Consider the following 15,776-nt stretch of genomic DNA (forward strand, 5'->3'; position numbering starts at 1 on the left):
CCTGCAAACTTTAGTTCCAACCTTCATCAGACACACCTGGGCTAGCTAATCAAGCTCTTACTGGGCTTTCTAAAAACATCTGTGCAGGAGTTTTAAGGCAAGTTGTAGCTAAAATCTGCAGGACACCGGCCCTCCAGGACCGAGTTTGGGCACCCCTGCTTTAGATGGTATGTGCACTGTTGTTGTTTTATCAACATAAAAAGTACTCTTACATTTTTAAAATAGATGCACCTACAGAAGACAAAACTATTAGCCCTACTGCCCCCCTCCCCCAAACTGTTTCTTAGTTGATGTTTTATATTTTAAAACAAGTTGACTACATTCTTTTGTTTTTTTATAAGATCACAGTAAATTACATTTTTCTAGTTTATTTTTTTATTTTTTTTGTGGGACATATTGAGGGCAATGTAAGTTAATTACTATATATACGTTTGTAGATAAGCGTGTACGTGTTTTTGATACATATCAGGACACAAACCTGTAAAATGACATGTATTACAAAAAGGAGGTGAAATATGAGGACATTGATGACGTTCTCATTTCTCAAAATGCTTATAAATCCCACAGAATGACTTTAATCAGAGAGTAAAGCTGTACAGTCTCCTGTGATGGTTGGGTTTAGGGGTAGGGTGGGGTAAGGGATATACAATATACGGTTTGGGCAGTATAAGATGAATGGAAACCAATGTAATGTCACCACTTTTCACAAAACAAACGTGTGTGTGTGTGTGTATGTGTGTATATATATATATATATATATATATATATAGATATATAGATATATAGATATATAGATAGATAGATAGATCCCCCTGAGATCCTCCCCATTGACTTGTGTCCTCTGTAGTGGACAATGCGTTTTCATAAATTTTCTTAAAATTTTTGGAGCTACTTTGTCAAGTCCTGTTGTACTGAACAGAGGACATCCTGGGCTTTCTAGTGATAAGTCATTTGATTGGCTGGCATTCTAGTAACCACTTCTTACACTGCATCCAAATGGCTCATACAAAAAAAACACATTTTATGGGAAGGAGAGAGGCATGTAAAATCGAGCTTTTTTAATTTTTTTTTTTTTTTTTTACTATTGAATAATGTTTAATAAAGTGTCAGGAACAATACATTTAGCTTTCAAAGCTGTCAGCTTCTTTGTGTTTCAAAATATGCTTTTGTAAATGTCCACTATATGGAGACCAGGAACATCTTAATGTAATTAATGACTGCAAGTTGTAGGGGGCAGAACTGAAGCAGAGAGAATTCTTCATAAGATAGTTGAGGGAGACTGATTTAGAGTCTGACAATTAGAGAATGACAATCCATTTTAAGTTGCTTTTATGTTATATTTGTTTTGGATTAACATCACTTCTCTACATTTATCTATTCATTCATATATATATATATATATATATATATGTATGTATGTATGTGTATGTGATGTGTATGGATAAAATGTAGAGCCAGTTACTCTGAGTAATTTATGCCAATGTTGGGTTCTGCTTTTAATTCCTTTTGAAATTATTATTACACTTTATAGTGAGTGCTAAATATTGAATTCATATATTTACATTACTATTTAATTATTAGTTCAGCAAGAAGGTCGCTGGTTCGATCCTCTGCTCAGTTGCCGTTTCTGTGTGGAGTTTGCATGTTCTCCCTGTGTTCGCATGGGTTTCCTCCAGGTACTCCGGTTTCCCCCACAGTAAATTGTCCGTAGTGTATGAGTGTGTGTGTGTGTGTGTGTGGATGTTTCCCAGAGGTGGGCTGCGGCTGGAAGGGCATCTGCTACGTAAAAACTTGTTGTTCATTCCGGTGGTTCATTCCGCTGTGGCGACTCCGGATTAATAAAGGGACTAAGCCGACAAGAAAATGAATGAATATATATATATATATATATATATATATATATATATATATATATAGAGAGAGAGAGAGAGAGAGAGAGAGAGAGAGAGAGAGAGAGAGAGAGAGAGAGAGAGTGAGTGTGTGATTTATGCCTGTTGATCTGGGATCTGCTTATTACCTTCTTTTGAAATGATTATTACACATTTTTGATTAAAATTTATAATTATTTCCATTTCAATAAATTGTTTAAGAGAGACTGGTTATTAAATTTGAATATTAATTATTTTTTATTTTTTTTACTCTTTGAATGATTAGGTCAAATTAGGTTTGACTGAATTCAACAAAACCAACTCTTTTTAGTGCACACGCCAGCAAGAGCATCTCTACCTAGATAGATTAATTAGTGTTAATTAACTGATTGAGTCGATGTTAAGGGTTCGGTGGACTTTCCCCACAAAGTTTGGCATCTTTTACAGAAGACAATAAAATTACATTGTTTAACAATAGTTTGTATTCAAAATAAATATATATTTAACAGATTGTCAGAAAGTGTTTAAACACCTCTAATTAGGCTTTTTTATACAATCCCAGCAAAATTGGTGTATTTATAACTCTTAAATGTTTCAATTCACGTTAAGAAAAGTAAGCTATAGGTTTTTATCAACTAAAACATTTTATTTGAATCGTTAATATATCAACCCGTAGTTCATGATCTCTAAAACAGCACACAGTAAGCCCATGTTGAGGGGAAAAAAGAAGTCACACGTGTGCGCACTAGGTGGCGCAATTTATTTAGTTCTTCTGTACCTTTACCCTTAGAATTTAGTAAATTAGTTATTTTGAATATTTTTTTATTTTTATTGTACTTACTATGCATAGTCGGTAAAGCTGCTATAAAATTAATTACATTCATGGAACAGACTATAATTTGCTATGATTTTGCTAAATGGTGCGTGTATGTGTATATCCACACATTTAAATGTATGCCTAGACATTGCTAATATTTAGTTATTAATGCATTGTATGAGTTAATTCTATCTGAACAAAATAAAAATGAACCAGTATTAAGACATAGCCTAAATATTGTTGTGAACTGTGCCATTATTATGACAGCCAGACAGAAACTCAAATCCACCCTTTCAAAATCTTCATACCATAATAAAATAATAAATAACAAACGCATTAATATTGCAGAAATTGCGAGAAACCCCGATTTGCTCAATTACCTTGTCGTTTGTCAACGTCACTGAACAGAGCCTTAATTTTGATCGGAGCGCGCCTCGCCTCGAGCTCATGGTCAAACCCGCGCGCGCTCTCCGGGCTGCTGTCCTGCCTTTATCTCTCCACACGATTGCTGGATTATCGTCTTATCTTAACGAGCAATGTTTCCACGGCTCCGCAGAGCAAGCTATTCCGTTATCATCCACTTGTCGTATTTATGGAAGCCTGTTTTTGAGTAATGTGGAGGACTAGTGTGACACGAGAGCGCGCTTGCTTGTAGGCTATATACACTCGACCCGTTTATTAAATTGAGCAAACAGTATTCCAAAGTTATCACTGAGGGAATGTTGTCGTTTTTTTCTGTCAGCAGCAAACAAATTTAAAGGGACTCACGGAGAGCCGGAGAAGACTGAGCGCTCGCCTAGTTACCTCCTCTCGACCTCCTCAACTTTTCACCTCGCAGCGCGCAGCCGTCGCGCGCGCACTGATGCTGACTGACAAGCGCTGATTATTTGCCCAACAGTTTTGCAGCCCGAGCTTAAATTCTCCGCCTGGAATGTGAGTATATTTAATTTATCTCGTTGTGCCATATATTCTCAATTTTAGAGTTGTATTTGGGAAGCACTTTGGAGCAAGCAGGTTCACCGTGAAGGAGCAGGAGAGGTGTTTGCGCGGTGTGCTGCTTATGGTGGACTTAGTTGCGTGTCATGATGAGTGTGTGAATGAATAAAGATGTGACGACACAGAAAGACATCACGCTAATGGGAGACAGAGAATGGATGGAGGGAGAAAAGTGAGGGACAGGGAAGGGACTGAGCTTGGCAAAGCGGTCTGAAAGGAAAACCAAAACGAAAGCGCCGTAAACTCTTTCGCAGATATCAGAATAGGCTGGGTATTTTAAAGGATATGCCTATTGGATACATAGCATAACAATAATCAGTGGAGATAGGCTGCATTTTATATCTATATCTTGCAGAATTAAGGCAGCAACGAAAAGCTCATTAAATAATGAGGTGAGGAACGAGAAAACTCGCAGATTTCGACGAAAATAGCAAAAAAAAAAAAAAATTGTTGGATATAGGTAAAATAATCTAGCAAATAAAATAAAAAAAGATTTATGGACATATTATTTTTTTCCTCCTAGAAACGCTTTTCCTAAGCAATAATGCACTCTTGATCTATCCTAAAATTATCCGTCGAATGCAAAGCTTAAACCGCTTAATTTTATTAAACCTAAATATAACAAATAATTATACAAATAATTTAGATTTTAAATGAATTTAAACGCATGGCTTGTTTTCAACCTTTTTAAAACAACATTATGAGTTTGGGGGATTATTGTTTTTGGTTCATATCTGAAGATCAGCTGGTTGAAACATTCATGCATTCATTTTTTTAATGCTCATCTTCCAGTCCACCGTAGTTGAACTCAGACGGGAATATGGCGAATCCAATGTTCGAATCTCTACGGGCATGTTCCGGTGGCAATTCCCCCGCGATGGATTTCGAGAGGGATAAGGATTCAGGACATCACGGACGGAACAAAACCGGCTCCCCGCCACTACAAACTCAGCTCTCCCAACAGGTCAGCCATAAATGTGTGCAGCCTGCTCGAGTATACAAGACGAAATGATAAAAAAAATATATATGATGATGATGATGATGATTATTATTATTATTATTATTTATTATTATTATTAATATTATTATTATTATTATTAATATTATTTGGCCGTCACTGGTTTTCTCGTTTGTTTGTTTTTTAGGTAGTTAGCCTATCCACACATAGGCTATTACAAGTGAATTAGTAATGTTTACTATAGTTATAGCAAAGACATTTTGTATAGCATCATATTCATTAATATAGGTGTGTATTTTAATAATTTATGTAGAACCTACCTATATGCTTCGTTCTACATAAATAATTTAAAAAGGGTGCCAAAAATAAGGCTTTGGCAAGTGTATATTAAATGTTAAGCTGATGCGCAAATCGTTTAATTTACTTTTAAATTCGATGCTGTTTTATTTAAAGTAGTTATTGTTTGTACTAATTAACGCATTATTTCTATATAAAAAATCTGGATAGAAAAAATATTATTGTAGAAAAAAATATATTAATTAAGTTAAATGTTTCTTGAAGAAATGTAAAGAGAACTTCCTTCTGTTTTGCCGATTCTTTTGATGCAGAGTATGGAGGGAATTAAAGTTTATTTGCACGAGAAAGATCTGTGGGCCAAATTTCATGATGTCACTACAGAGATGATCATCACCAAGGCTGGCCGGTGAGTGCCTAGTTTTTTAATTTATGACGATCGAAAAACATATATGGCATGAGCTTTATTACGTTACTAATTATTCACGGATCAACACAATCTGTGTAGAAAAAAAACGACAACAAAAATCCCCAGGCAGGCGCAAACGACCCCTGGAGAAATAGGCCGAAATTTACCACCATATTCAAAAATGCTCGGTGTAGCAGGATATTTTTAGTTCACGCCATGTAAATCCATTTCGGTTTCATACTCTTTTGGAGCAGTGTCTCACTTTGAATAAAACTAATTATTGCAAATGATTTCGATGTTTTCAGGGATTCTCATTTGCAAATCTGCATGTATTTAATAGCATTGCATTATTGCAAAATACCCTTTGACAATATATTCAATGACATAAAAACGTTGTAATGCACAAGACAATCTACCTTATATTATTGTTATTATTATTATTATTAGCAGCAGCAGCAACAGTGGTAGTTGTCATGCTTTTATTCATGATGTTGTTGTTTTAATTATTTGACTGTTGTTTTTGAGGTTGTAAAATGAAACCTTAACCTTTTACAGACGCATGTTTCCCAGCTACAAAGTGAAGGTAACAGGCTTAAACCCCAAAGCCAAATACATCTTGCTGATGGACATTATTTCAGCAGACGAGCATCGGTATAAGTTTGCAGATAACAAATGGTAAGAACTAAAATTACTAAATAATGTTTATAATAAAATCAAGTTGCTTATATATTTATTTTACAACCACGAATATTGAGCATTTTTATTAAAATGAGATGTAGAAATGGTAACTGTTTTTATTATTTTGTTACATTAAATGTTTTATGATGTATTCATACGTTTATTAGATGTATTGTACAAATATGAATTATCATTGAATCTGTATGAATGAATGCATTTGCAGTGTGTATTTAGCAGATTGAAAATGAGAGATCTGAATGTATTATAAGAGAGATGTGTGCACATTGATAAAGTGATTATTATAAACTATTAGTGAATTTAGAGAGCTGAGCAACCACACAGAGCAAAAATATGTCTGAGACGTAAGCTTAATTTAGAAACCTACTCTTTTATCTCAGAATTGAGCAGCAGACAGAAAGTCCTTATCTCTCTGTATGGTGGACCAAGCCACTGATGTGCTAAATCTGTTCTGCAGGTCCATCAGTGGTAAAGCTGAGCCGGCGATTCCAGGCCGCCTGTATGTGCACCCAGACTCCCCGGCTTCAGGAGCTCATTGGATGAGGCAGCTTGTTTCTTTTCAGAAGCTCAAACTCACCAACAACCACCTGGACCCTTTCGGACATGTTAGTATGATCCAAGTTTAACTGTTTATTTACTGATACGCAATCAGCATGGTCAGAGTTGACAATAAGCTTTCATACACTGTAAAATATATGTTAATTAACAGTTTCAGTATTTTGTTATTTACACGTGTTTTATGTTTATTTACGATGGTGAATTGCATTGTTGGAGTTTTTTTTTTACGTTTGTTTATGTGCTTTTGGCATTTTATAAAACTACAACAAAATATCAAAGAAAAAACAACAACAACAATACAATACCATAACAGTACATACAAAATACAATACATAAAAACACTAACCTATGACGGAACAACCGAACACTGGGACAAATGCACATGAAAGCAAAATATAATTTAGCTGGGCAGGTAATGCATAAATAAAACTAATTATAAAGTAACGTTGTTCTTAAATTACCAGAAAAATGTATGATCCTGACTATAGTTTTATTGTCGGGTATTTGTTTGGGCACATTATTAAAAACATTTAGTGGAATTTATCACTTGTCAATCATTCCCAGTTTTCCATTTGCTGCACCCATACATACTTCCTCTTCGTCTACAAATTCTCTGCACAACATTAAAAGAACAAGACTTTTCAATTGCAAATATTCTGTGTTCAGTTTTAACCCATCTCTGCTCACAGAAAGTTTAGCTGCAGAGCTAAAGTTAGTTTTAGACATTCAGGCCTCTGCATTTTTATCAGCTCCATCTACATCTGCAAAAATGTTTCATTGGTATGTAATAGTAAGGCACGTCACACTCAGAGAAGAAGTTCGGTTAATATATCTCCATAAGCAATCTAAATATTTAATGAAAAGAAAAGAGACCAAAGTAAATAATTTTCACAACACACATGATATCTTTATCATTTAAATTATGTAACAATCACAATAACTATTGTTTTACCATCACATTGCCTCTCACAACTTAAATTAGGCTCAAAGAAACCTAACAGAAACTTATTTAAGATTCACACATAACTGTATTAAACACTATCAGGTGTTCTTTCACCAAAAACACACACACAATTAAATTGCAACAAAGCATTTAGGTTAAAAACTGACCCAAAATGAGTACTGTGAACTTAAATGATTTGAGTAAAGGAAAGAATTTGAGCACAGTAAAACCCTATAACTGAAAAGAACTCAAACCAACTGAGTACTGTAAAACCAAATAAGTTAAGGAAACTCAAACCGTTTAAGGAAACCGATTGCTGCAATCTATTTTAGTTAAAAAAACTAATCTATATGAGTACTATGAACTTACTCTATTTAAGTTGAAGTAATGAGGTATTTAATTAACTCAACACTCTTTTCAAATGAGTAGAATTAACTTTCAGTAAATTTTGAGGTAACTACACTCCTTTCCTTTGATAAAGTTGACTGTTGGGTTTTACCAACGCAATCTCACGGCAATTCGTAACTTTTTGATTTAGTGGCTAATTCGTATGAATTTGTACAATCTAATTTATACAATATAGTACGATTTGCTCATCACCCAATCATGGTTAAGGTTGGGGGTTGTGTTGGGTGCCATGCCCCCTTTTTAAAATCGTACATTTTCGTACAACTGAACTCATATGAATTCGTACTTGCGTTTCCTCGTGAAATCAGGCAGGTTTTGCAGTGTATTGAAAAGATTTATTTACATGTTTGCACTGAGTAGTGAGTTGCACCTAATCTCTTCGCAGATGTATATAATGTACATTGTATACATGTACAGTCACAATAAGAGGCATTCTATTCTAGTTTACAAATAAATGTTATTTCTACTGTAACCATTCAAAAAGATAATAATGTTTATGAGAAATACATAAACAGTAGACTGAAAGTGTACTTCATTTGTATAAAATTATCTTAATAGCCCATTTGACGATATTATCATGAAAGTTTAATTAAGTTACTACAATGAATGTCCTTTTAAAAATGATGTTATGATCAATAGACAATATAAAAAATAATGTTTGTATCTTAAAATATTCAATAACATTAATAAATCAGAATTTTTAATTTGCAACCATGCGGTTCTTTAAGTTGTGAAAATTGCCTTGAAATATTCCTTGCAGTGGCATGATTAAACTCTTCCCATTTTCACTGAACTGAATGCATAACCAGTGTGTTGACCCGCAAATCTCTTCCTGTCATTTTCTGCAGATCATTTTAAATTCCATGCATAAATACCAGCCGCGTTTGCACATCGTGAAGGCAGACGAGAGGAATAGCTTCGGCTCCAGCAACACCAGTTTCTGCACACACTCTTTTGCAGAGACCTCCTTCATTGCTGTGACTTCCTACCAGAACCACACCGTAAGCAGCATCACCCCTATAATCACAAATAAACGGAAACATGTTCAGAAAGCACCACTGCTCATCTTTAATCCCTTGTTTTTTTAGATCACTCAGCTGAAGATTGAAAATAATCCATTTGCAAAAGGTTTCCGTGGAAATGATGATATTGAATTGCATCGCATGTCCCGTACACCAAGGTGAACACACACACACACATATTCATATTTATGGATGCGTATTTTCATAATGATTTATGTATGTTTTATGTTCCCGCTTGTCATCATGTGTTGCTTCTGATGCTGTTGTTTATAATACACAAAGAATATGCTCTGCTTTTAACTAGCAGGCTTTGGGAACAAAAGTCAGAGCTTTGCGTTGCGTGTTGATAGTATTGAATGTGACACACGAGAGAGGGATATTTATAGTGTAACAATATTAAGAGCGGAGCGGCACAACACACTGTCACACAGAGAGGTCACTGAGGGGCTAATGTGTGTGTGTCTGAGTAAATGCGTTTTTGAGAGAGAGAGTGAAAAAAAAGCGGAAAAAGAGGAATGAGTCAGATTGGAAAGAGGGTATAGAAAAGATTTTTAGCTACTGTAATTGTCCCTTAGCTTTGAAATTTAATTAGAAACGATCAGTACTGTGCAAATGAATACCTTACCCGCCATGCAGAGCCAATGCAGATCACGCGCATGCTTGCTCTCTCTCTTTTAACACCCATATCTATCAACCCAAGTGGGTCTCTTCCACTTAAAGCACTCTGATTCTTTTACATCTTGCTAAATGCAGTTTTCCTCAGTTTCTTAAACTTTTCTCAGGGCCTCTGCTGTAGGAATGAGTGAGTCTGATATTTGTTTGGATGTTTTCACAGTAAGGAGTATCCACTTGTGCCACGAAGCACGGCGAGGCAGCGTGCAGCTCCACCATCTCCTGACTGTCTCTCTCGGTCTGAATACACTGTGACACAAAAACCCAGCCCTGGCTTTACCTGCTCCGACACGTCAGGTACAGAGTGCAAAACAAAGAGTTTGAGTTAGCGTTTAATCACGCTTTGATTTAGCGTCCCAAATGACACACTTTACACAAGCTAGCAAACTTTTTTTGTGTTTAAAAGATGCTGAAGTTGTGTTTAAGATAATGCTGAAGATGCACAAAGCTACTTTGAGAAATTATGCATAAATGGGCAACCTGGTTGAGACACAGGGCAAGTAATTAGGACAATAGGTTACAAATACAATATTGTTGCCCCTTCAAAATTGGAAAGTAGCTAAGCAACGTTGCTCTGCTACATTGCTTAATAAGTTATTATGTGCATCATCAGCATAATATACTGTATGTCCAAATGTAGATGTCTTAGCTAAAGCAATGCCGGCTAGCTCTAGGAAGAGGTCACTGTGCTCATTGGAACTTTTAGAGCAGCAGAAATTTTTCTGTAACCTTCCCCAGCCTTGTGCCTCAAGACAATCCTGTCTTGGAGGTCTGCAGGCAATTCCTTTGTCTTCATGCTTGGTTTGTGCTTTGACATGCACTTTTAACCCTGGGTCCTAATATAGACAGGTGTATGCCTTTTTAAATAAAGTCCAATCAATTGAATTTAGTACAGGTGGACTCTAATTAAGCTGTTGAAACATCTCAAGAATGATCAGTGGAAACAGCATGTACCTGAGCTTAGAGCTTCACAGCAAAGGCTGTGAATACTCATGTACATGTAATTTTTCAGGTTTATTATGTGAAGTTTATTCATAAACTAATTTCGAGAGGATCACGTGCTTATGATTTATCACGGCTGGTCTCGCATTTGCTAATCACTATCTTCCAATCATATGAGCCCTAAAGTACACTATCTTCGTTTAGAAGAAACCCCCCTCCTCCCCTATTCTCCTCCTTTACCTCTGATTGGGCGGCACGGCGGCCCAGTGGTTAGCACTGTGAGCCCCACAGCAAGAACACTGCCAGCCCTGGTTCCACAGGACCGGTGGGTGTTTCTGTGAGGAGTTTGTATGTTCTCCCCGTGTCCGCGTGGGTTTTCCCCGGGTTCTCCGGTTTCCTCCCACCATCCAAAGACATTCAACATACATAACAATCAAGCTTTGTCTAATCCCTTGTGTTTCCTTAGCTACCGCAGCAGGGGAGTTCTGAGATCCACCGAGCTCAGGCTCCCCTCTTGCTCTGCCAACGGGAGGAAGCCCCGGGCTCGAGGAGCCCTTGAGCTCGGGGTTCTCTTCCGGGACAGCATGCCAAACAAGCTTTTATTAATCATCAGCTAAGTGGGAACTCTTGAATTATAATAAATTTGCAACCATTTCAAAAAGCTATTTTTCACATTGTCATCATGGGGTATTGTGTGTAGAATCTTAAGGAAATAAATGAATTTAACAAATTTTGGAATGAGGCTTTAACATAAAAAAAATTGGAAATATTGAAGCGCTATGAATACCTTCTGGATGCTCTGTACAGAAATGATTGACTACACAAGTAAAGTCTTTCTAATCGGACTATTTGATGACTGTTGTCTGTATTTGTGGACTATTATCAGACGTCTCTTACATTTTTCACTGGCAGTCCAAATTTAGCCTTGTTTTAATTCAATATTCTTTTCAATTAAAGTCTATTTCTATGCTGCTTTTACAATGTAGATTGTGTCAAAGCAGCTGAACATAGAAGTTCTAGTAAATTGAAACTGTGCCAGTACAGTTTTTAGAGTTGAAGTTCAGTTCAGTTCAGTGTGGTTTAATTTTTACTGCTGAAAGTCCAAACACTGTAAAGCAGCTCCACAAGTCCCAAGTCACGCTTGGTCTTAGCCAAGAGGTCTATGTCCTGACGTCTTTTAGATGTCTTTTAAATGTAAAATTGCTTGGTGGGTATGCTCTTGTACCTGTATGTTTATACACTCAACCATGAAGCGTATGAGTTAATTCTGCCCCAAATGGAACAATAATATATGTTTTTTTTTAACCAGAAGTCAAACCTTTTCTCTGTCAACATTTAACAGTGCCAAATCAATTAAATAAATCCCCAAACTAGCATATAGAACCCATTTGTCTTGGTGAATTCACCATTGGAGGAGACATAATTGCTTATGTAGGAGAGCTTTGCTTGTACAGTCCAACATAAATAAAGTAATCCAATCATAGTGCTGATGGCTCCTCCCCTTCTGCTATACGTGCGACCTTTGAGTGAATGAAGTGTTCAACGTTCCAGACTTTTTTGTTTGGTTAAATAGGTACATCATCCAGTGGACTGATTCTTTAAAAATTGTGTTGAAAAAAATGTTTATACTAGAAATGTTGAATTTGGTTATAAGTTGGGCCGGACAGAATCTGCAGACGTTTTTAGCTATTTCTGCGTAGAATTTTGTAAAAAAAAAAATAAAATCTGCAGATTCATGCGGAATGATTTTGGGAGTATCGTAACTAAAACCTTAATAAATGAAATAAAATATAATACATTTTATTTTATTTTATTTAATGTTTACAGTGCAAATCCCATTAGATCCACTTATTTGGTAAACAAAGCAAGTCTCTCATATAATATCTCTACTAAAAAACTGAAAATATTACTTTACGAACTATATTGTAAATAAAGCATATGAACATTTTCATATTAGACAATAATGTTACTGAAAGTTATTTAAAAACCGAATAAGTATAAATTTACACATACAATAGTAATACAGTTTTTTTACAATATTAAATAAATAGACTCAAAGATGGGCTAAAAATCTGTGGAAATCTGCATATTTCTGCGCACTCACTCAGTGTGGCCCTGAGTCAGTGAATAGTTTAAAGCCATTAGTCAGGCATACAGCCTTCCTCAATGTAACTATAGGAAACATTCATTATTCTTTTTACTGACTGCTTGTTTATGCGACAGTGTTACAGTATTTGAAACATCTTGTTATGTTACATGGCAGCATGGTAGCACTGTCACCTCACAGCAAGAAGGTCGCTGGTTTGAGTCCTGGCCTTGGACTGTGGGGAAAAAACGGAGCACTCGGAAGAAGCCCACGCGAACACGGAGAAAACATGCAAACTACACATAGAAATGCCAACTGACCCAGTCGGGATTTGGACCAGTGACCTTCTTGCTGTAAAGTGACAGTGCTAACCACTAAGCCAGTGTTGCCCCTTAGATTTTTCTAAAATAGATAATAATTGGTACATAATAAGTAAAGAACAGGACCCAATTTTCCATATAGTTTTGACACTGGAGTTTTAATAGAGTGCTGAATCTGAATTACATTTTGTCTTCTAGGATTTAATGAAATGTCCCTAAAATGATAAAATTCCTGATTTTGTGCATTCAACATTTTCTATAGTGTTCATTTACAGTGTAAACTTTACAGTGCTCCTATAAATAGCTCTTAAATGTTTTTTTTTCAGGAGCCAGCATCTCTCATCTCTCTCTTGTTTGTTGTCTAGACGGCTCTACACAGCATAGAGCACTCTGTAACCTTTTTGCCTTAGTGCATGCATCCTATTATTAATTCAAAAAGTATCTGACAGTTTTTTTGAGCAAACAGCAACCAAAAAACAAGCAACTTCTTTAAAGCAAAAATGCACTTTACACTCGCCATGCCTTGCTGTAATAATAGAAGCGCTTTGTTTTTTCCCCTCTGCAGGTGATCAGAGCCTCACTGAAACCCCTAGCATTCATGACCCAACTTACCCCCTCTTCAGCTACCAGCTCTCTCCAGATGTGGCCCCCTCCAGTATGGACACCACGCAGCACCAGCCCTGCATGTACGGAGGCTCTCAGGTGGGCATGGAGGAGCTCAGGTGGGCTTCTTATTCAGACAGCACAACTTACCAAAGCTTTTCTTCTGCTAAAGAAATGAGTGGGACTTTTGTTCCCCCCGCTGACCTCTCTCAGGAACTTTATCCTCAGTACACTTGTGAGGTGGGAGTCCAGTCACACTGCATGATGACTGACTTCTCACTTTATGCCTGCAATCGATCGTTCAGTCAAAACCAGCAGCCAAACAACTGGTGTGGGGGGAGTTGAACAAGTGTGTATGTGTATGTGGGTGTGTATGTGGATGTGTGTATGTGTGTGTGTGTGTGTATAGGAGAGAAAATGTGTCTATAAATAATTATGGGTAAAAACTGCATCCTGAAATCACAAACACCTGTTTTGCTCCACAGTTTCAATGTTTTAGTCATTCAAGTCTGGCAGATTAAACATGTTACTGCTAGAATAAAACTCAGCATTCTATCTACATATCTACAGTCAAGCCCGAAATTATTCATACTCATGGCAAATTCATTCATTCATTTTCCTTCTGCTAATCCCTTTATTCATCAGGGGTCGCCACAGCGGAATGAACCGCCAACTTATCCAGCATATGTTTTACACAGCGGACGTCCTTCCTGCTGCAACCCAGTACTGTAAAACACCCATACACATTCATGCACACTCATACACTATGGCCTATTTAGTTTATTCAATTCACCTATAGCACATGTTTTTGGACTGTCTGGGAAACCGGAACATCTGGAGCAAGCTCCACACAGAAATGTCAACTGGCCCAGCTGGGACTCGAACCAGTGACCTTCTTTCATGGCAAATTCTGACTTCAAAGTTAATGCAAATTCAAAAGTTAAATAAAAGCTTTGAAAAGTCTGTGTATTTCCAGCTTGATCTCACTAGGAAACGTAAGTATTTTACGTTTTGTCAGTTTAGTGGCTAATTCGTACGAAGTTCAGTCGTATGGAAATGAACTATTTTAAAAAGGAGGATTGGCACCCAACATAACCCCACCCCTAACCCCAACCGTCATTGTGTTATGAGCACATCGTACTAAATTGTACGAATTAGACCATACCAATTCATAAAAATTAGCCACTTAATCAAAAAATTACAAATTGCCATGAGATTGCGTTGGTATTTCTGGTCAAAAAACTTGCTGGGTAAATAAATGTAACTTAAAGTCAGAATTGGCCAGAGGTATGAATCATTTTGGGGTTGACTGTACTTTTATATTTATCAAAAAAACACTTTTTAAACACTACTAATATATATATATATATATATATATATATATATATATATATATATATATATATATATATATATATATATATATATATATATATAATTAATAATAAGATTTAAAACTAAGTTTCCATTTTTAACCAAACAGGGTTTTACAGTCTATAGAAGTGCAACAATTGTAAAGCATGACTTAATGTAGAAAACAAACACTGAAACATGTAAGATGACACCCAGCAAACAATGTTGTGTTTAATAGACGTCTAACGGTCATCTAAACATAGACAGCTTGACTAAAACAAGGTTAAACTTGGGCTGTCAGTAAAAATCTCAAAATAGCCAAAAACTATACTAGTCGTCAAGTTGACAGATTTTATCTGTGTAGTCATTCATTTCTTTTTATTTGATGACTAGTCTAGTTTAGGCCTATTTTTAGACATCTATTAAATGTTCACTGACAGCCCAAATTTAGCCTCGTTTAAGTCAAGACCACTATCTTTAGATGTCTATTAGACATCATTTAAAAACAAAAATGCTTGCTGAGCACACACAAAAAATAATCTTCAAAAATGATAGATGTATTTCACATGCTCCAATACTAAATTCTCTGATTACTTAGAATGATATCTGCCAAAACCTGTAATAATAGTTTGGTGGTTCTGTCAATCATCCTTGAAATAAATTATTTATTTCATAAATTAATATTCTTAAGACATTACTTATTCTTAAACTTAATAATAATTAATAATAATTAAAAATAATTACTTATTCAAGATTTCTTAACTGTAATCTAACAGAAATTTGTAACTTTTTGAGTGGCTAATTCATATGATTTCATTTGAACATTGTAGT

General features: G+C 35.9%; 1 protein-coding gene across 6 annotated transcripts; it reads left to right on the forward strand.

Annotated features, from left to right (window-relative positions):
• Nucleotides 1-119: 119 nt before the first annotated feature.
• On the forward strand, nucleotides 120-14,920 carry tbx5b (T-box transcription factor 5b). 6 transcript variants are annotated; one of them, XM_073949568.1, is made up of 10 exons: nucleotides 120-167; nucleotides 3,431-3,618; nucleotides 4,474-4,645; nucleotides 5,248-5,342; nucleotides 5,898-6,017; nucleotides 6,496-6,643; nucleotides 8,796-8,948; nucleotides 9,036-9,127; nucleotides 9,805-9,938; nucleotides 13,555-14,208. In XM_073949568.1, the coding sequence occupies exons 3-10, from the start codon at nucleotides 4,502-4,504 to the stop codon at nucleotides 13,935-13,937; spliced, it is 1,269 nt and encodes a 422-aa protein (XP_073805669.1). In that variant the 5' UTR covers nucleotides 120-167; nucleotides 3,431-3,618; nucleotides 4,474-4,501; the 3' UTR covers nucleotides 13,938-14,208.
• The last annotated feature ends 856 nt before the right edge of the window (nucleotides 14,921-15,776 follow it).

This window comes from Danio rerio, chromosome 5 (assembly GCF_049306965.1).
Source record: "Danio rerio strain Tuebingen ecotype United States chromosome 5, GRCz12tu, whole genome shotgun sequence".
In the NCBI taxonomy this organism is placed as follows: Eukaryota; Metazoa; Chordata; class Actinopteri; order Cypriniformes; family Danionidae; genus Danio; species Danio rerio.

What these genes read in the sequence shown, in the direction of transcription:
- tbx5b (XM_073949568.1), top strand. Translation starts at nt 4,502, where the DNA reads ATGGCGAATCCAATGTTCGAATCTCTACGGGCATGTTCCGGTGGCAAT. An exon ending in AAACTCAGCTCTCCCAACAG is followed by an intron (nt 4,646 to 5,247) that starts GTCAGCCATAAA and finishes CTTTTGATGCAG; the next exon opens with AGTATGGAGGGAATTAAAGT. An exon ending in AAGTTTGCAGATAACAAATG is followed by an intron (nt 6,018 to 6,495) that starts GTAAGAACTAAA and finishes TCTGTTCTGCAG; the next exon opens with GTCCATCAGTGGTAAAGCTG.